The sequence below is a fragment of the Varanus komodoensis genome, unplaced genomic scaffold, assembly GCF_004798865.1.
Source record: "Varanus komodoensis strain SLA01 unplaced genomic scaffold, ASM479886v1 scaffold21, whole genome shotgun sequence".
Taxonomy (NCBI): domain Eukaryota; kingdom Metazoa; phylum Chordata; class Lepidosauria; order Squamata; family Varanidae; genus Varanus; species Varanus komodoensis.
This window is the reverse complement of record NW_025335589.1, coordinates 4,524,716-4,546,674: the sequence shown is the minus strand read 5'-3', so window position 1 is coordinate 4,546,674 and position 21,959 is coordinate 4,524,716. Positions and strand designations below refer to the sequence as shown.

The following is a 21,959-nucleotide window of genomic DNA, read 5'->3' as shown; positions in this document are numbered from 1 at the left end:
AGGCAAAGGAATATAGGATGATGTCCCAAGCATGGGTGCTCTTGAAACACTGTCTTTAAATTCAGTGGAATTAAGTAGCACGCTCAGAATCACAGCCTTAATTAGTGAGGTATGTTTTCCTTTACCAATTGGTAACTTGAATGTGTGGGAGTTTGGGGGTATTTAGTTGAACCCAACAAACTTGACCTTAGAAGAAGAGGCAGGCGAATCAATGGATTATGGTAAACCAAAGCTCTAGTGACTGTTAACTTGAAGGCAGAAGTTCTTGTAAGGACATGACTTGCTTCTCATAATTAATAGCTGGGATTGCAGAAGCCACATTAGGCACACCCTAATAAAAGGGCTTGGGTAGGCCTAGAAGGATTTTTAAAAATTACTCGAACAGCAACATGATGTCCCCTGTATACCATAATATTCTCCCTAGAAGGAAAGGTTACAACATCTGGGATTGCTTAGCCTAGAAAAAAGGCAAGTAAGGGGAATGTGATAGAGGTGTGCATGGTATGAATGTAGTGTAGTTAAACTATGGAATTTGCTATCATAAAATATAGTAATAGCCACTATGGATGTATTGGAAAGAGGATTCAACCAATGGATGGAAGATAAGGCTATCAGTGGCTACTAGTCTTGATGGCTGTCTGCTGTCTCCAACATCAGAGGCAGTATAAGTTACACTGGTTGCGGAAGAATGTGGACTTGAGGTTGCTGTTACCTTGTATCCTACTTGTGGGCTTCCCACAGACAACTGGTTGGCCACTGTGTGAACAGAAAACTGGACAAGGTGGACTCTTGGTCTGATCCAACGCAGCTCTTTTACAAACTGTTCTGGAGAATCCTCCAAATTCCAGTGCAATTTGCTGAGTGGTTTCAGGCCTGCTGTTTATGAAAAGAGAAGCCCCAAGCTTGTTAGGCACGTGGAACTAGCTCCACAGCTCTTTTGATTCCTGGTCTATGTACGTAACCTATGTTCTCCTGTGACAATTTGTTGTCTTGCATTCTTAGGAGCTATTAATGAAATGGCCACCCATGGTGGCTATTATGAAGACTTGGTGGAGAAATCCATGGGAAAATATAACCTTGCAACAGAAGAGATTGAGAGGGATTTACACCGCTCCCTCCCAGAGCATCCTGCATTCCAGAATGAGATGGGTATCGCTGCTCTGAGGAGAGTACTAACTGCTTATGCATTTAGAAATCCAAACATAGGATACTGTCAGGTAACTGATGCTCCCTTCATTTAGAGCCCAGATTTTTTCACTCACTCCTGCATTTATCATTGAACTGAATTATTTGTACCTAGGCCAGATTTTTTAAAACTCTGCTTTCAGTGTGCAACCAGCTAGTTAAGCATTAGTGTCTCTTGCTAAGAAATCCACTCATATTGGCAATACTTGCACAATTGGATGGGCTTCAATGTGGCAGCCATGCTTACACATGTGTTAGGACTACCCTGAGACATTTTGCACTCCCAAGAAGCTTTGCTGTCGGGTTTAAGAGGCACCTGGATCCCTTGCAGTGTTGTAGAGGAGACTGAAGCCAGTTATGGTGTGCCCTCATTCCTCTGCACTGCTTCCTTGGAGCCACTAAAAAATAGATGGTGCTTGCTTGGGCTGTTTGGGCCAGCCTGATGAGTACACTGTTTTGCAAGTTTTCAAGATACCCTGAAGAAAACTGAACACTTCATTCATTCATTCATTAACAATATTTGTACTTGGTCCGTTATAAGATGTCCCAGGATGGCTTACATCAATAAGTGCTAAAGTACATAGTGAAAATGAACTTTACAGACACCTTCAAAGTATGGGGTAGCTTGAAGCTTGGTACAGAAGCCAGGGGGAAAAAATAAGACTAATCCTGTTCTTGGTGCTCTGTCAGGGGCAAGAGCTTTCCAGTCCTGAAAACCACATGCAATGATGGCTGGAGGATGTGCACACTCACACATACGTACATGAACATCCATGCCAGCAATCCTGAACATAAAAGAATAAAAGACATAAAGAATTTCTTTGGAGTTCATTTTTTTAATTTTCTCTGTTCATGATCCCAAACAGGAACCCAAATGAAAGGACAACTGTGAGTTTCCAAACTTGTGGCCATGTTTGAAAAGTGCACATTTTTAGAAAATGCACATTTTCACCCTTTAATCTCTAGGATCAAAAACCAAATCTATTTTGGTTGTGCAGTTGAAAAATGCACACTTTTTGGTTCCAAATAGATGGGAGCACCTTCAGCGATGGGAGCAAAATAAATTGGAATGAGTATACAATTATTTCTCCCTTAACTTTGATCCAGTAAAGTAGGCTGAAAAACCAAAAACCTTATGAAAACTTAAGGTTTTAACAAATGGAACCTGCAACAAAATGTTGCTGTGTGTCCTCCCTCCCCAGAGAACAGGACTGGTTCAGGTCCAAGCCAGCCATTCTGTTCAACTTCTATAACTTTCTGCTGTACCTCACCTTACCTGTTTTCTTTTCCATGTAACATTCGGTGACTTATGAAAAGAATTCCTCTTCCACTGGGAAGTGTACCCTTAGATTTGTAATTTTTTTATCCTTTTGCAATTCTTGTATTCGCTCAAACATGCTGATAAATGCCTCTTCTTTCTCAGTGACTTGTTTTGACTGTGTGGGCATCAGAGTTTGCCACCAGAGTTCCCTATTAGAGGAAATATTCTGTAAAAGGTGAAGGATTTAAAACCGCTAACACAGTAACACAATAGGTTTTTTCATCCTCTTTGGCTGCATCATTCAGTCTTTAAACAGCATGACTAATGCCTCACCACATTTCCTGGGAAGAAAGTGTTGGGGGCTGTGATAACTTATTAAAGATGGCCAAACAGCTGCATGATTGTACCTCTTAGAGAGGAAAACACTTTGCAGCCTAGTGCCACTGCTGCTCTCTAAAACTAGGGCAAAAACTAGGGCTGTTGCTTGAATATATCTTGTTATCTTGAATGATTAAAATGAAGTATATGTCCTTTTTTAAACCTTTTCTAGGCCATGAACATTGTTACATCAGTACTGCTTTTGTATGCAAAGGAAGAAGAAGCATTTTGGCTGCTTGTGGCTTTGTGTGAGCGCATGCTGCCGGATTACTACAACACAAGAGTTGTTGGTATGTTGAAGGAGTCTTTAAAGAGCCTGATAATTTATAACTTTACACCTATTTTTAAATTGACAGAAAGTTAGCAGACCTGCCAGTGGCCTTATTTGATTCACTGATGCCGGGTGACTATTGAATGGTTGGACATTTGAATTTTTGAAAAAATAAAATAAAACTCAGTTTTATTTCCTGTTTCACATCATAGCCAAACATAGGCTTTCTGTATTTATTTGTAACATGGACTGCAGAAATCAAAAAAGATGCAGTCTGATTAACCAAAGGCTACTAGGAACAAAAATAAGCGGGCTGAAGATTTTGATTATAATGAACTCAGTTTTCAGTTATGTGAAGCAGATTCTTTTCAATGGTTTATTGTGCTTACTTATGGCTAAGTAATGAAAGAACTACTGTAGTTCATTGTAAGCAAGTTGGAAGAAGTTTCCACTTGGTGTTTTGGTAGATAGCACATGTATCTGTTGCACTAACTCAAATTTTACATCTTAATTAATGATTATATCTTACAGGTGCCCTGGTGGATCAAGGTGTGTTTGAAGAGTTAGCTCGAGACTATGTTCCTCAACTTTATGACTGCATGCAGGACTTGGGGGTCATCTCCACGATCTCTCTTTCTTGGTTCCTCACACTCTTCCTTAGCGTCATGCCCTTTGAGAGTGCTGTGGTGGTTGTGGACTGCTTCTTTTATGAAGGCATAAAAGTGATATTCCAATTGGCATTGGCTGTGCTCGATGCAAATGTGGACAAGTTGCTGAATTGTAAAGATGATGGTGAAGCTATGACTGTACTTGGAAGGTAAGCAGTGCCTCTCTTTGCTTTGTTAAACTAGCTTGTCATTGCGAACATCCTGCTTGCTTTAATACAAGTAGCATCAAATGACTCTCTTCTCCCTTAAAATGCAATTATCCCACCCAAAGGCTTTTCATAAGATAGAATGAAATAATCGCCATTCAGTGAAGGCTAGGCTTGTTCCGTCCTGCTCACTGGCCCCATGGTTGTGCTACAGCAGCTGTCTCTGGGACTGTGGAACAAGCTCCCCACTGTGGCCTACCTGGCACCAACTTTACTATCTTTTCAGCACCAGGTAAAGACCAACCTCTACTGCAGGGGATTCAAGTAGTTTATTGGGACCTGCTCACTGTTCATTAGGTCTGAAGATGTTTTTATATTATATTTTATATTATTATACCTCTCTCTCTATTTAAAATTTGGCTTTAGATTTTGTTTTGTCCACTTTTTATGATGTTTTAATATAATGTATTGTTACTGTCATTTTAAATGTCCTTTGTGAACCACCCAGAGAGCTTTGGCTATTGGATGGAATAGAAATTAATTAATTAATTAATCTACACCCCCCCCCACCAGTTCTGTCACCATCATCTGATTCCATTATAAGAAGCTGCCCAGTACCTAGTTGTTTCTGTACCACAGTATTGTTGACCTTGGGCAGTTGTTCCCAAACAGAAGACTTTCACTGTTCCATTTCTTTAGTGTAACAGATGTCCAAGAGGGCACCATACACTCCTTCATTCCATCCACAAGCTCTGCCCACATTTTTCCCTCTAGCTAACTTCTTCCCTTCAGTGAATGCTCTTAGGCAAGCCGTTCTCTTTCCACCTGAGCCACAGTATATAGCAGTAGCCAATACAGGGCTGTTGCGAAGAATAGCCGAAATAACTCGAATGAAGTGCCTTGGGCTTTTTCCAGAAGTGCTTGGAAGTATTTTCAGTGCAAACTCAACTTGCCTGGAGTGTGCATGTGTGTTTAATAAATTCAGGGGCGGGGGAATAAAATGGACAGTTTTTATTTTATGCTTGGATTAAGGTTACTTGTTGAGTGGTGCCTGAAGGTGTGTCAGTTGTTTTCCCTTGCCATCTGTAGGTATTTGGACAGTGTGACCAATAAGGACAGCACTTTGCCACCAATTCCTCATCTTCACTCACTACTAAGTGATGATATAGGGCCTTATCCTGAAGTGGATATCTTCAGGCTCATCAGAACTTCCTATGAGGTAAAATGACCAAAAAAAATAAAAAATCAGCAACTCTAGTGTTGAATCAAGAGAGGGGAAAGCAGTACAAATGAGATGTTCGGCTTTATGTACTAGGAAGAGGAAAAAATCTCACGCAGAAATCCTGAACCAGTATACCTGGTGGTAAATCCCATTGTATTTAATGTGACTTAGATCTGATTGCACAAACTCCTCTTCCCACCTTGTCCCAGGTATGCCTGTCCCTTAGATATGCATGTATGCCTTAAACTTAGTAAGACATGCAGTATGATCCTGCATTTATACATTCCTGGCTGGAAGCAAATCCACTGTGTTCAGTGATGCTTACTGGCTGAGCAACCTTGCTATCTCGGGTGGTGGAGCTTTCCAGGATATCCATCATCCTGTTGGACTTGCAGCGGCCGGGGCAGAAGGAGAGGGAGAAGTAATTTTCTCATTTTCAATTTTCTTCTCATTTGTCCCTGCTAATATTCCTGTCTTGGTTCCTGTGGGAGGACAGTTTAATAATCCAGCTCCAAGGCTGGTGTAGTCTCCACCAACACAAACAATGCGGGGGCATGTTGAGAGAATGGAAGAGATTTGGATGCAACAGTTCCAAATCCCACCCAGTCTGCACCTGGTACACACCTAGAATACACTCTTTTTGCAGTTACTGCCACTGGAGTAGTCGGGGGGCTCTGTGTCTGCAGTGAGGGAAGCATGCAAGAGCAGAACTTCTCGACCTGCAGACCTCCCTTTCTGCAGGTAAAGACGGAGACCCGCTGTGGGAGACTCACTATGTCTTACAGTGCCCTTCCAGAGGTCACAAGATTGTATTCCAAGGGCATTTTTCAGATCATACCAAGCCGTTCTGAGAATAAGACATTATGTGTTCTTTGTTTGTTGAACAACCAATGTTACTCACAACAAATGATCAGGAGCACGACAATTTGGCACGGCTTCTGTTTCAGGCCTCCTGTCTGCTTCTGCACATATCCTAGCTGCCTTTGTGGTGGAATCCCTCTCCAGTCCTTGTATTTGCAATGACAGGGAGTGCTCTACCCCTCCCCATTGCTACATAGCTTCAAATCTACATGTTGCAAAGCACTACATCTTGGCACCCCATTCCCTATAGAGGGAATCTTGCCCAGCCACTGGGCTGCCACCCATTTTCTGAATAATGTTAACACTGGCAAACCTCCTGTTTTTGTCTTTCATATTTGCACAAATGGATTCAGGGGCTTCACTCTCCCCTTCAGTCCATTACAAGTATGCCGAGTTGGACCAACATTTACATTCTTAAGCTGTATCACTACGACAGCAGCTAATACAGTATCCAAACACAGTATGCCCTCTATACATCTAATCATGCCATTTGTCAAATTCTTCTCTCATAACATGTTCTAATGCCAGCTGTTCAGTTCCTCCTCCACATCAACACTTCCCTTTCCAATAAACTCCCAAAACAGGAACAGAGCTTTTGCTATGGGTGCAATGTGGAGATTATTTCTGCTTTGCCTATTTAACAATTGAAGAAATTTGTGAGTAAAAGAGGACATATGTCTTGCCAAAGTGCTGCAAATGTGTCACTTCAAACATTTTGTACAATTTTTAAAGACCGTTTTTTTTAGCCGGGGTGGGCGGGGGACGGGAAGCAATATGGATCCTGTTGGTACAAGCTTGGGAGTGATCCTCAACCCAGAGCTGTCTTTGGAAGCTCAAGTGACTGCGGTGGCAAGGAGCGCTTTCCTTCAGCTTCGGTTGATCCATCAGCTGCGTCCCTACCTGAAGGACGATTGCCTGGCGACAGTGACATATGCATTGGTTATTTCCCAATTGGACTTCTGTAACGCGCTCTACGTGGGACTACCCTTGAAGACAGTCCGGATACTTCAGATGGTGCAAAATAGAGCAGCCAGGTTGCTGATGGGGACTGGGCATTATTCTCACATAACCCCAGTCCTCTACCAGCTTCACTGACTCCCCATCAAAGTCCGGGCCCAATTCAAGGTGCTGGTTATCACCTACAAAGCCCTTAACGGCTTGGGACCTGGTTACCTAAAGGACGCCTGCTTCCATATTTGCCCTCCCGCCCCTTGAGATCGGCGGCAGAGGCCCTTCTCCAGGAACCCTCTGTGAAAGATATTAGGAGGGTGAGTACCCGGAGGAGGGCTTTCTCTGCGGTGGCGCCCCACTTATGGAATGCACTCCCCAGAGCGGTCCGCCTGGCACTGTCGTTATTTGTTTTTCGGCGCCAGGCCAAGACCTTTTTATTTAAACAATATTTTAATAATTGTTAATATTATTTATTGGTTTTAAATTTTTATAGCCAGGGTGAATCCAGATTTTATTTTATATGTATCTATTTATATGATTGTTTATTTATTATGTTGGAAGCCATCCCAAGGCTTATGCGAATGGGATGACATACAAAAACTCCAAATAAATAAATAAATATAAAATATTAAGATAGAAACATAGAAACAGAGTGCATCAGAAGGGGTCTCCTGGGCCATCTAGTCTGACCCCCAACTCCAGCTGGCTCTGCTCATGACACTCCTACCTAATATTGGTGAAGGGGCAAGTGCCAACAGCGAAGAGGAGGGCAGATAGCAGCAGCACTAGCCGAGACTGTGAACAGGAGCTGGGAGGGGGAGTTGTCACTCTTGCCAGGCATCTCTTGCATCCACCCGTGCTGAAGCAACTCTGCCAGGGTTGGTTATCACAACAAGCCACCCTGAGGAACCCCACTATAGGCCACAGGTTCTCAGAGTGGCCTCTGTGAAAAACAACTCATGTTATCTCCACACCAGATGTGGAGATAACACCATGGCATCCTGCAGCTCATCCATGACAACCCCCCATCACTTAGCATGGTGTGTGTAGCATTGCAGTGTTCTTAAGAGCACTATTGAATATTAATATGTTCCACCAATTCAAATGATGCCAATATTCTTAATATTGCACCCAAAACTTGCATGTTTTGCACACGCTGTCCGTCTAGTACTGAGTGATTAGGGCAAATTTATTTTGTCAGAGCAAGATGTAAAACCTAAAGTTAAAATAGAGGTTTGCTTCATGAATAATAATACTGCAGATGTTACAGCTGAGCTGGATGATAATTTTTCTATTTAGAAATTTGGAAGCATACGAGCAGATTTGATTGAACAAATGAGATTTAAGCAAAGATTGAAGGTGATCCAGACCCTTGAAGATACTACCAAACGCAATGTGGTAGGTTTTTGGAGTGTATATTGATTAACTGTTTCTTGCATTTGGAAGCCCAGCTAATTTTATGAACCTAAACATTTCTGCTTTAACTTTTTGAAAGGTACGAACCATAGTGACGGAAACCTCTTTTACAATAGATGAGCTGGAGGAGCTGTATGCTCTTTTCAAGGTAAATTTGAAATAGATGTCTAATTCATAAATTATTTAGTGTCATTAGATTGTCTGTTATCTGTGACCCACCGTATTTTAGCTTCCATCAATTTCCACTGAATTTTAGTTTGTCAAAAAGAGCGGCGGGGAGTGTACAAGAGACTAACATTATAAACTGAATGATAGTCATTCTCTAAGCAACATTTCAGTTGGGCTTTCAGGCATGATACAGGAGATGAGTTTGGTTACCTTGGTGTTTGATAACCTATGTAGGAACTGGATGTGGGGAACACCACCTAAAATCCGTGACTTTGATTACCATCAATCATGGTATCCTTGTGTACCTGGTAGAGCCAGATCTTGTCCCTCCTTTTTTGCACTGGTGTTGGTCCCTTTTATCACGTCATGTCTAGAAGGTGGTGTTGGGGGATTACTGTTCAATTCCATAGCCATCAAACCGTGGGGTCCCACAGGGTTAGTTCTTTCCCATTTAACAGTGAAATGAAATGTCCATTCGTGTAAATATCACATGACATACAAGCGAAAGAAGCCATTCAGTGCTTAGGTGTGAGGATCCACTAATATGCTGGTGATTCACATCTCTGTCCCCTTAAATCAGGGAAGCAGATTGACCTCTTGAATACTGCCTAGGTTGATAATACTGCCAGAGGGTGACCAAGCTGACAGGCGCATCATCAGTCTGTAGAAAGACTGTCCAGGGAACTGGAATTCAATCTGTTCTGAAATGGACTGTGCTTCCCCTGGAGGATCAGTTCTGTAGATTGCAAACTGCTCTCTGGATCTTCAGGGAGCAGTTGTAGCATGGGGTGCATTTGTGTTATTGCACTTGGTACTCCAGCTGCGGCCCTGAGGTGGTCTGACATGGCAGCCAGTTGTCATGCTTTGGTTTAGAATATTTGGCTTTGCAATATGCTCTGGTGGGATTAACCTTGAAGAGCTTCTGGAAGCTATAAGTTGTGCAAAATGCAGCACCTAGGTTGCTCACAAGTGCTTGTTATTGGGACCATACTACACGTGTCTTGAAAGACCTGTACTGGCTCCTAGTTGTTTCTGGGCTCAATTCAAGGTTTTGCATTTAACATTTAAAGTCCTAAACATCGTAGGACCTGCCTGTTTAAGGGGCCACCTATCTTATTATCAACTTGCCCACTTGCTAAAATCTTCAGGGATCCTCATTGTCCACAAAGGCCCATTTGTCAAGCATGCACGAAAGGCCTTCTCCTGTGTTGTTCCCATGCTGTGGAATGTGTTGCCTCAAGAACTATGACTGAACCTCACACACTTGACTTTTAGAAAGTTCATGAAGTGAAAACACTAAAAATGTAAAGCAGAAATAAATATTTCACTTCCCTTTTTGTTGCTGACTATGCAAATGTGGTATTTTAACATGCTGCTCAAGTGAGTGTTTGATTGTGGAAAACAAAACCAGCTGCCATGTAGCATTTTTTTCAGTTACTATTAATTGTAAAATAATGTTTTCCCACTATTTTCTGCAACATGATCATAACTATATACTAGTTGTAAAGCAATAATTATAACAACCAGAGAGTTCAGGCCCATGACAATGAATTAGAGATTCAAGCTTCTATTAAGTCAATTAGAGCTCAATCCTATGACCACAAGGTAGGAGCTCAGGTTCAGAAACACCCTTTCTTTGCGCTTACAGCTGTTGTGCATGGAACTGCACCAGCTGTGGCTCCGAGGTTCAAAAGTGTCCTTCGAGATGCCATTTTGTGGGCATTCTGAAGTGGCAGAGAATGGAAAGGATGGGCTCTGCCAACATAATTACAAAATACAGTTACAAAATACTAAAACCCAATATAAAATTTTTAACATACAAAATTTAAAGCAATTTAAACAAATAAAAACTCCAATCAAATACTAGAATTGTTAAATACAGGTGATGTAAATGCTCTGCTGTAAGCCACTAAATGTCTGGGAGTAGAGGACAGTCTTAACCTGGCACTGAAACATTGAGAGTTATGTTGCCAGGCAGGCTTCGGTGGGGAGAGAGTTCTGTAATTGTTGGGCAGGGGAGAGGAACCACTGAGAAGGCCCTCCTACTGAGAAGGACCTCTTCCCTGCTGCCACCTTACAAGCCTTCCTCGGAGGTGGCATTCAGAGGAAGGTCTCAGATATTGATCACAATGTCTGAGTAGATTTTTGTCAAGAGAGATGGTGCATCAGGTATTGCAAGCCATGCCACATGAGGCTTTTATAGGGTAAAACCAACATCCTAAAAAGGGCTCAGAAGCTTACTGTTAACCGATGCAAGTGGGCCAAAATTGATGCTATATGCTCAGACCTTCTGATTCCAGTTACTAATTCTGTTGCATTTTGCACAAGCAACAGTTTCTGAACAGTCTTCAAGGACAGCCCAACAAAGAGTGTATTGCCATAATCTAACATGGGAGCTATGAGAACATAGTTTAGTGAAGTCAGGCAATAAACAAATACAGTATACTCCCGTGAAGTAGCGGTTCAGCGTTCGTGGCCTCAGTCTTTCGTGGAATTTTCTGTGCAGCGGCTTGCTCGCAAGGAGATCAGTTTGGACTTGCTCAGAGAAAACGACCTCTGCACGCGTGTACCCCTGCCCCTGCCTCACCACGCGCGCACACCTGCCGCCCAGCCTGGCCCACAACCCCTGCCCAAACTAACTTGGTGGCCGGTGCCCATCGCCAGCACCAAATTAGCAGTTTTTCACAATTCGCGGGTGCTCTAGGAATGTAACTCCCGCGAATCTGGGGGACTACTGTATATTAAATGCTTTTGCATAGATGCAGATAGGGCAACCTGTGCTTTCCTGTCTCCAGTCATCATCCTCCAGTTTCTGTTAGGATCGGGAGAAGAGTATAGTATATAGTTAAGGGCTCTTTGTAATCTTGCCATACCTAAGCTATCATAGCCACAAGGGCTCAATGCAGGAAGAACTCTGTGACTAGAAAATGTAAAATGCAATTTTCTGGTGTCAGAACTGTGTTACTTCTTTGATATACAAGGACTTTAGTGCAGGCATGGGCAATTTGTATTCATCTAGATATTAGCAGATTGCAGTTCCCATCAGCCTATGCCATTGACTAAAGGCTAATACCGAAGGAAATCATAGTTCAGCATCTGAGTGGAATGAAGTTGTCCACCTGTGCTTTAGTGCATTGGTGGCACTGAAGTGGCTTCCTTCTTAGGAGTAATAGTATCAGCCCCCTCTATCATAGTCAGTCATCAGAGATTGTTGGATTTGTAATTCAGAACATCTGGAGGGCACCAGGTTTCCTGCATTTGGTCTATTGTATTGCCAGCACTAGCAAAGGTGAAATGTATTTTTCAAAATTCTTGTTTCTTTGAAAGCATCATGAATTGTAATGGCCGGTGCAATAATATCTAAGGATAATAGCATGTGTCTTGCTTTTCTTCAGGCAGAGCATCTCACTAGCTGCTACTGGGGAGGCACCAGCAATGCTACTGATCGCCACGACCCCAGCTTGCCTTACTTGGAACAGTACCGCATTGACTTTGAGCAGTTCAAGGGGATGTTCGCTCTCCTCTTTCCTTGGGCTTGTGGAACTCACTCTGATGTTTTGGCTGCCCGCTTATTCAGATTACTGGATGAAAATGGAGATTCCTTGATCAACTTTCGAGAGTTTGTTTCTGGGCTAAGTAAGGAGAATGCAGGCACTAAGTTCCTTTTCTGAGGCTGAGTTCATCTCTCCCTTTTCCATTAACTGTGAAATCACTGGTTTGACATGCATTTCTAAATGGCTGTATGCATTTATGTTCTAACAATTTCGATATGATTATATCTGTGAAAATCACTTTCAACAGTAGGTTATATGGAGTAGCTAATTTTCTTTTCCTCAAACTCAATTCTGCCATTTTGTTGCCACTAGAAGCTAAAATGCATTCCCCTTCTTAATATTAGGTTGTTTGTCAGTCAGTAATTGTCATTTAGGTTTTCATTCTACTATTCAAATAAAATGTGTATCTGTTCCATAATATGTATAGGACATATTCTAAATTTTCCATTGTTATACATATTGATCTATATCAATGTAAATTTACGGATTGAAGCTAAGGAGCAAACAAAGAGAGTAAAAAAATATTTCCAAAATCTTAGCAACATTTGAGTTGAGCTTAAAATAATCATTCCTTAAATAACTTGTTATTTACTGTTTCAAAAGGTCACTTTGTGAGTAAAGATTGCTTGTAGCATTTTGTGAGGGATGGTTTCTAAGAAAAGCCCAATTTATGCTGTTCATGAGACACTCTCATACGGCTAAAGTTTTGCATAATAAGTATACACTGCATCACTGTATGATTGGATGACACCCCAAAATGGAACATGATGCTGATGCATTTGGGAGCAATTAATATATCACCATGTTTGTTCAATTTCCACTTTCCACTAAAATAGTGTTCAAGGTAGCTAACAATAGGTACAGAAATTCATTAAGTAAAATACATCCAATGAAATGTTAAGAGATAAATAACACTTATTTGAATAATACCATGGACTAGACTGAAACTTTCCTCAGTAGCCAGAAACCTGTTTGAATGTTGGAAGGACACCTGGAATATAGCTACCCTGGCCTCTCTTTGTGGGACGTTTAATAGCTTGGGAAGAGCTTGTATTTCCACAAGATGTGCCTCTGATAGTAGCAGGAGAGAAAGAAGTATGTTTCCTGAGGATGTTAAAACATGGGGAGACTCATATGAGAGAATGGGGTCTGTGTCGGTCTTTACAGGTCATAGTCAGCAATCAGAATTGGGCTCAGAAAGAGCCAGGTAGCCAGGGCAGCTGTTACATCAAGGGCATCACATGCCCTATCTCCAGTCTGAACAATAATCTGGCCCCAACATTCAGGGTTAGTGAAAGTTTCTAAAAACTTTTCTATCTCTTTCTCAAACATTGCCAAAGAGTCTGTGGGAGTCCTGAACCATTATCTGAATTCAGTGAGGGACTGGATGTAGGAGAATAAACAGACTCTGAGTCCAGAAAAGATGGCGGTACTGTGGGTCAGTAAAAAGGCCTACATAGGACTAGTTTAATTTTCAGAGTTGGAATATAATATGCTCTGCATGAAAAACTCCTGGATTCCACTAGGGTTGGGAAAGAAACCTGCCTGAAACCTAAAGAGCCACTGCTAGTTAGTCTAGATCAGCCTTCTCCAACCTGCTCTCCAGATGTTTTGGATGATTAACTCTCATCCTTCCTGGGTATTGGCTAAGTTGAGATGTAAAACTTCTGGAGAGTCCCAGATTGGGGAAGATTGATGCAGAGTCTACTGAGCCAGATGGACCTGTGTCCTAACCTGGTATAAAGCAACATCCTATGTTATTCATGTGGAATACACTCCCCAGAGAGGTTTGCCCGGCACTGACACTATTCTTTTCAGCACCAGGCCAAAATCTTTTTATTTTCCCAGTATTTTAAGGTTTAGGTCGAGGTTTTGAGTTGTTACTGTATAGAATGGATGCTGTGCTTCACTTTGTTTTATTGTAAGACCGTCCTGAGACCATTTGGTAATGGACGGTATACAAAAGTTTTAAATAAATAAAAATAAAAATATATCCTCCCTGCCAGCCCTCAAGAAGGCTGCTCCTCCCCATGTCCCAAAACAGGCTATACCTGCTGTTTGTGTTCTTTGGCTGAGGGTGTTTTCTTTCCTGTGTTAGTTAAAAACTGGAACATAAAAGTTCCATTCATACCATCCAGACTGTGACCTCAAGTGGACATAATTATAACTTTCAGTATTCTGAAGCTATATCATAGTCCCTAAGACTTTTGGAATAGCCCCTAAAGCAAACAATAGATTGCAATTATGAAAGCAAAAGAGCCATGCATTGAACCAAAGGCTTTCCTAGTCCAGCATATTGTCCATTTAAACAACCAGCTGCCTATGGGAAGCCCACAAGTAGAACATAAATGAAGTTATATCACCCTCCTGCTCATGTTCTCCATCAGCTGGCATACAAACCTCTGATAGCAGAGTAGCATATAGCCATCATTACGAAAATCTATTGATAACCTTATCCTCCAGGAATTTGTCCGGTCCCCTTTAAGAGTCATTCAGATTGGTGGTTATCACTACCAGTTAGGTTGCATATTCCATAATTTAACAATGTGTTGTGTGCAGTGTTTTTAATTTGTTTTGACTCTCCCACTATTCAGTTTCATGGAATGAACTTGAGTTCTAGTCTTATGGAATGGCAGGTCTGGGAGCAGGAGACAACTTCTCTCTGTTCACTTTCCCTATATTACAAATGTAGTTGTGATTACTGAATTTCCATGTAGACAACATATTTTATCTCAACAAATATAAGAATATAATTCAATATTTAACTGCTTAAACTCATTAATATGGATTTTGTGAATTCACTATTTGGATAGGGAGTCCAAATTTTATTTATGAGACCGAGTAACGTGGTTTGATTGCCTGATGATCACCTATTTGTTTCAGCATATATGGTATGAAAACATTTCAGTGTTTATGGAATGTATATGATACTTATGGGATGGAATGTAAATTAGAGATAGTTTTCTAGCTAAGATAGCTCAAGGTAAATTCTAATTGTTTTGAAAATTGTATGTTTTGTACAGTATTGACTATATTCAGTAACTGATAAAGTGGACATAATTCTTCTAGGTGCAGCATGCCATGGAGATCTTACTGAAAAGCTGAAGTTGCTATATAAAATGCATGTTTTGCCTGGTGAGTAAGCATAGGGCCATGCGCGAGGCCATAACATTCTTCTAAAGACTCTTGCAAGTGCAATCCTATGGTTATTTACTCAGATGTAATACCTACTGTGTTTAGTGGGCTTACTCCTTAATAACTGCGTTTAGGGTTGTAGCTTTACTGAGACACATCCTGTAGCCCTGTCCTGCCAACCAATAGTGGACTTTCTATTCCAACATAACGATTGGTTGGGGTGGCTTTGCAACATGGAACAGTCATAGTTCTGTTTGTTTGCTTGTCTTAAATCAAAGTTGTGAATTACAATGCAAAACAGAATAAGCACATTGATTAAACTATATTTAGTGCAGCAAGTAGTTACAAGTAATTAATAATTTGATGATTGTTGCTAAAATACGTTTCATGTGGATGTATATCCTAATGTATGCAAGTGAGTTGACCTATCTACTGAGCTGTACTCGATACTTCAGTGACCTGATACTTGACACTTCTTTTGTGCAGACCCATCTTCTGATCAAGAAGAGCCAGATTCTGCTTTTGAAGCAACTCAGTACTTCTTTGAAGACATCACACCAGATTGTACACATGGTATAAGAATTTATCTCAGATTTATTATCTGTCCTCCTTCATGATTGTCATGGACTGGCAATGTTGCAGGAGTAGAAGGGAAAAAAATAGAGCACCCACAATTATTTTTGCTTATCTCTTTTAATGGTCTGTTCTACTACCACCAAACAGAAATGTTTATTTCTCTGGCTGCCTCCACCAAACCAGTTTCAAAACTCTCTTTCGGAGGAGTCCACAGAACTTCAAACTTTACTGATTAAAAATATCAGTAGGAAAAAGTTTTAAAATGTGAATAGACCAACACACACCCCTATTATAATAAAATAATAAAAAAACCAGAGGAAAATGACTGAAACTCACAAGTGTGCATGCAGAGACTCAGGAACACACACACACACACACACACACACACACACACACACACAGAGGGAGAGAGAGGGAGAGGGAGAGGGAGAGGGAGAGGGAGCGAGCGCTTCTTAACCCCATAATCCCTTAAAACCAAACCAAATAGCAAAAACTGGAAAACAGTTCTTTTCCATCACATTAATCAAAGCACCACTCTGTAAAGGGGACATTATAAGACATTGTTGTGGTGCTCTTTTAATATCCAGAGGACTATTAATTTAATCAAAAGTGTTTTCCAGCATTGGACTCCGGGAATTGCTTAGTGACAAAATTTTGATTGCCCCAGTCAAGTGCCATGGCCTATTAAGTGGCATGCAAACATTTCCTTTCTAAAGATTTAGCTCCATGATCTAAAGATCTTTTGACTATCATAAAAGAAAGAATGATTTACTTATTGTGTAAGAGGCAGACTCAGACTGTGAGGGAATGTAGATAGCAGTTATCTTCATGTCAGGGTCAATGTACCATATTGTTACACCGTGGTAAGTTTAACTAATACTGGAATTTTACGCATGTCCACACAGAAAACCCACTGAGTTTAATAAAGAGCTAGCCCAAGGTACTTCCGTACCCAATATAAAGTACAGATACATCCTTCCTACTTACAGAATTTAACAAGAATAATGGCTGAATCTTATTTCAGTGCTAGTGGTAGAACAGCATGCTCCATCACTTCTGTGAAACAGCAAAACAGTAGGACAGCCTTCTCTAATCCATTTCCCTCCAGTTGTTTTGGACACCAGCCTCTGTCAGAATAGTCTAGAATACTGGCAGTTATAGCCCAAAACATCAGGATGGTACTAGACTGGGGAAGGACAGGAAAGGCTGCATATCATCCATAGTCTGGTGCTCCAATATGCCATTGCTACTTTTCTTCCAACACTTGCTACCACAGGTAGCTGCCTCACTATGTCTAATGGTAGAGCTGGCCCTGGTTCAGTGTGGCATATTCCAAGGGAAGTAGACAGCATTGTAGTTTAAGACTACAAATTACATAACTCTACTTTAACAGATAACTATTTCTATTATATATAAATAACTGGCCACCATCTCCCAGCCTGACGAAGACACAGATTATAGAGAAGAGGTGAGTTTACAAAGAGAGAAAAGGGAAAACTGGGGATGCTGATGTTTATATGTTCAAAACTGCTTCATGGTAGTCCTGATAGGCACTGCAACTGGAGATAATGTCAGGATCTCTGTTTGCCACTCTGAACTATTGACACTTTAGGATCAGTGAAAAGTAGAAATGCATTCTTTATCTCAATTCTCTCTTAGTAGCTCTTAGTCTGTTTTATTAGATTTCTATCCTACCTGTTTTTCTTTTTAAAGAATACAAAGCAGTTTACATCATTCTCCTCTTCCTGCTTTCAGTCTTTTCCCCACAGCAACAATCTTGTGAGGTAGGTTAGGCTGAGAGTCTGTGACTGGCCCAAGGTCATTCAGTTGGCTCCATGACTGAGTGTGGACTAGAACCCAGATTGCCTGATTCCCAATCCTGCACTCTTAACCATTACAGCACACTGTATCAGAAAGCCTGGCTGATAACAGATTTCCCAGGCTTGTAGTCACTAATTTATTTAATTGTATAAGTGCCGAGGTCTTTTAAAATACACTAATTACATTTTTTCTGCATATTATTAGTTGTTGGTGTAGAAGGCAGGAACAGACAAGGAGCAGAGGAGGGATTTATTAACGTGAGTGTGAAAACTGAAAAAGGTATGCTCTTTATCTTGTTAGTTAAGCTGGTATGTGTACATGTGCAAATTCTGGTTTGTGAAAGTAGATTTTTATAATTCTTTCATTGTCTGGGCAACTGATTGTAATAGGTAAGAAGAACTCCCAGGAAAACAGAAATTACCTTAGAATGTGGAATCAAGATAATAAATCCAAAGCAAAGAATGCAAAGGATTTGCCCAAACTAAATCAGGTAAGCTTTCTTGGAACAAAAAGAAACATTTTATATACTTTTAACAAATGCAAAACTCAAGATTTATTAACCGAATATTCGCTAAGAGTACCAAGCCATTTACATCCCAGTAGGCAAGAATGAAATAAGAACTCTTAGAACTCTGCCTCTGGATTGGGTCCTATGCATGTAAAATGTGAGGTTAAAAGTCCCATATCCAGCCACTAGAACTGCATTTACATCCCATAACAGGGCTGTGTTGAGAGGTAGCACAGTTGGCTTTATTATTACTGGTAGTAGTACTTAATCAAAACCTAACAAGGAAACGCTTTTCCTACTTACACCAGCTGGTGAGCAGTGTCATGAAGGTACTGTGGATGAATGCAGAATGTACAGCTGTACTGAAAGATCTATGAATCAATCTCTTGTTCATATGTATTTAGCAAAGGTTTTTTGGGAGTGAAGCACATCTTCCTCACACTCTTGCACAACTCAAAGATTCATCCACTGGTTCTATTTGAGTTTGCATAAATAAAACCTTTTTATTTAACTGTTATTTTAAAAACTAATTTAAAAATTTAATGTTTAACAGTTGCTTTTATTTAACTTATTTAATTGTATTTTGGTTAATTGTTATTTATTGCTGTTTTACTGTTGTTTTAGTGATTGTAAGCTGTCCCAAGATGCCATGCATAAGTGACAGCATACAAAAGTTTTAAATAAATAATACTGAAACTGCTGCATCCAACAGGAAAATAATAGGGCAGCATCCAACAGGAAAATAAACACAGCCAAAGTACCTCCTTCCCTCTATAAAGCGTTTCCACGTAAGAGCAGCTCTTCCTTTTTCTTTTTCATAATCGAACTATGTCTTTCGAGACCCAAAGGGCAGGCTTGGAGCCCTTGATATGGTATCAAAGGTGCAGCAAGGCAGCTGTGGACCTGGTTTCTCCCTAAAATGGAAAATAACTCTAAGCATATACAGTAGAATAAATGCATTAAGAAAATAAAGCTCCGTATTTCTTTTACTAGGGGCAGTTTATTGAATTGTGCAAGACAATGTATAATATGTTCAGTGAAGACCCCAATGAGCAGGATCTTTATCATGCTACTGCAGCTGTGACAAGTTTGCTTCTGGAAATCGGTGAGGTTGGTAAGTTATTTAATGTCCAGCCTATTAAAGAGCCCGAGAGTAGCAGCAAAGGCATTCAGAATGCCCCACTTCTAAAGAAGGGAAGCCAGCAGTATCACCTTGAACGTGATCCTTTCCAAGATGGCTTCCTGGCTGATGAAGAAGAGAATATTTGTGGTGATGGTGCACAGATGGAGGACATTAAGCTGGAAGATTCTTCTCCTAGGGATAATGGAGCTGGTTCTTCCATGCTTATTTCTGATGATGACACTAAAGATGACAGCTCCATGTCTTCCTACTCCGTCCTAAGTGCAGGTTCTCATGAGGATGACAAGCTACATTGTGAAGACATCAGTGAAGACACTGTTTTGGTTCGAAGCAGCAATGCCACTTCTCTGCCAAGAAGCACTAGCATTGATAGAGACTGGGCCATCACCTTTGAGCAGTTTCTGGCTTCCCTCTTGACAGAACCAGCCCTTGTGCGGTACTTTGACAAGCCAGTGTGCATGATGGCAAGGATTACAAATGCTAAAAATGTGCGGATGATGGGCAAACCCATTATATCTGTGAGTGACTATGAAATCTCAGCTATGTCAGGCTAAGTGAGCCAGCTAATTTTTTATTGCATATGTTAGGTTTTTATTACGTATTACAGGTCCTGTTTTCAAAACTTGCTAGTCCTCACTCATGTGGACACACTGGGATGTAATTCTTACCTTGAATTATTTTTCTCTTTATGGGAAACATTACCAGAATGCTTTTCCCTGCCAGTATACATTGGGGGGAGGGGGTGTTCATTGTCTGTGGTGTGTGCGTGTATTATTAGCCTTGCTATCCATGGATAAATTGGTGACAATTTGTTCTGTTTTAACTTAATGAAAAATTGTGTATGTTTTCCAAACAGGCCTGAGATCTTTAAGGAAGAGACTAGTAAAAATTAAAAATGGCTGCTCGAAGAACTAGCACTGTATGTGCTTCAGTGTGCCCATGGAACTCCTTTGTATACAGTTTTTCTCCACTCACTTTGGGGGAAGCAGCTCTACATTAGTATGCCTTTTTTTGCACAGAGCTGTTTCCTTCAGCTTGAGGCAGATAGAGAAATGGAAGCCCCTGTAGGCAAGAAGCAGCATGTGTGTGCACTGGAATCCCTGTGCCTGTAAGGGATTGGTAGACTGAGGCAAAAATAGAAAGGGATGCTGTCAACTTGTTTAGGATTCAGAAGTGTTCTGTGCAGCATCCCTGGTGGATGTCTTGTTTGTTTTTTTTTTTAATCAGGATTTCTAATACTTTTTAAAATGCATTCTTCAGGGACACTGCCAGAAACTTTCCTTGGCACCTGCTCAAGACCGTACCTAAACACTTCACAGTACCCCTTTTTAAAATGAGAGGATTTTTAAAAAATCTGTAGATAATTCTGTGTTGACAATTTTAGATCTAAGCATTACTATGAATCTAACTTTTATCGTAGATGAAAAATTCATAGCTGAATGGCAAAATCTCCATTTAAACCAGTCATTAGCAGGAATGTAATCTAAAAAAGATCTGCAAGAAAATGTAACTGAATGTTTGAAAGTCTTAATGAATGAAAACACTGTCACTTTATTATAGATTAATATTGTATAATGTCATTTACTGAATGGTATGTTGAATGACAAATGGAGCACCTGCACTTTGAATCCTTGCTTCTTTCTCAGAACCATAAAATGGACAGAATCCACTGCTACAGTGCACATAATTCCCACAGGCTCAATAGGAACCTGTTTTCTACAGCCCATACTGCATCTGCAGGAAGGAAACAGGATTTCAATGAGCCTGTGCAAGTTCTCGGAATGTGGGCACTGTGGCCATGGTAAGATTGGATTGTGCCCAGTCTTTAAAAAACCAATACCTTAGTTGATTTTTCATTTACAGATGACTAGGCCCAGATCATTCTTATATACCTGAACTTCATTTGCTGCCTTCAAAAATATATCCATTACTTTTGTTTTTTATATATTGTATATTATCATGTAATTTTTTCCAATTTTTTTAGCCAAAGCTATGGGCTTAATTCTTATTTAAAATAACTGTCAAAAGTAGTTTTAACCACAGTAGGTAAATGTGAATAAGGCTCTTTTTAAAAAAAGAAAAGAAAAACATTAAACTAGTATCACATGCAAATAGTGTGACTGTCTTTCATTATGTAATTCTTCTAGCATGAATTTCAGTTAGTTTTATGTAACAAATCAAAACTTGTATTGAAGGAGGGTCATCTCTATAACAGATAATTTAAAAGTTAACAATGCATAGGATGTCTCCATGGCACATATTTTCTTCATAGGCCTGTGACTGAAGCATGGAATATGGAATCTTCCCCAAGGTACCATCCTGAAAATAAAAACTTTCTGTATTCCTGTCCAATTGTATGTGATGGGTGGTAAGGTTTTAGCTAGAGGCCTAGCCTGCAGTACCCTGCTGCATGAAATCTCTGGATTGGGATTAGTGACATTGGTATCAGAATTCCCATCAAAGAGAAGCATAGCAATTTGCTTAAAATGCTTCAGCAAAATGATCTCTGCCTAGGGATAAAACACAGAAGCAGCAAAACTAAAATAAGCAGCTTACAATTACAAGCCCAAAACAAATTACTAGGTAGCGCTACCTTTCTACTGAGTCCAAAGAACATATAAACTTGCCTGAAAAAAGAATCTAGCTGAAGGGTGAACATTCATTGATATGCCTACTTTATTCCTTGGGCTGCTGCTG

At 40.5% G+C, this 21,959-nt stretch overlaps 1 protein-coding gene across 1 annotated transcript in view; it reads left to right on the top strand.

Annotated features, from left to right (window-relative positions):
- The window catches only part of TBC1D9 (TBC1 domain family member 9), a 60,882-nt gene extending 38,956 nt beyond the window's left edge, over positions 1 to 21,926 (top strand). Inside the window, exons 10-21 of the mRNA XM_044430762.1 lie at positions 1,003 to 1,217; positions 2,997 to 3,114; positions 3,627 to 3,912; positions 4,999 to 5,128; positions 8,243 to 8,341; positions 8,439 to 8,507; positions 11,923 to 12,163; positions 15,151 to 15,216; positions 15,703 to 15,789; positions 17,818 to 17,892; positions 18,003 to 18,103; positions 19,115 to 21,926. Of these exons, the coding sequence (XP_044286697.1) occupies positions 1,003 to 1,217; positions 2,997 to 3,114; positions 3,627 to 3,912; positions 4,999 to 5,128; positions 8,243 to 8,341; positions 8,439 to 8,507; positions 11,923 to 12,163; positions 15,151 to 15,216; positions 15,703 to 15,789; positions 17,818 to 17,892; positions 18,003 to 18,103; positions 19,115 to 19,816 (2,189 nt within the window). The 3' untranslated portion in view covers positions 19,817 to 21,926. The remainder of the gene's footprint in view (positions 1 to 1,002; positions 1,218 to 2,996; positions 3,115 to 3,626; positions 3,913 to 4,998; positions 5,129 to 8,242; positions 8,342 to 8,438; positions 8,508 to 11,922; positions 12,164 to 15,150; positions 15,217 to 15,702; positions 15,790 to 17,817; positions 17,893 to 18,002; positions 18,104 to 19,114) is intronic.
- Positions 21,927 to 21,959: the final 33 nt, after the last annotated feature.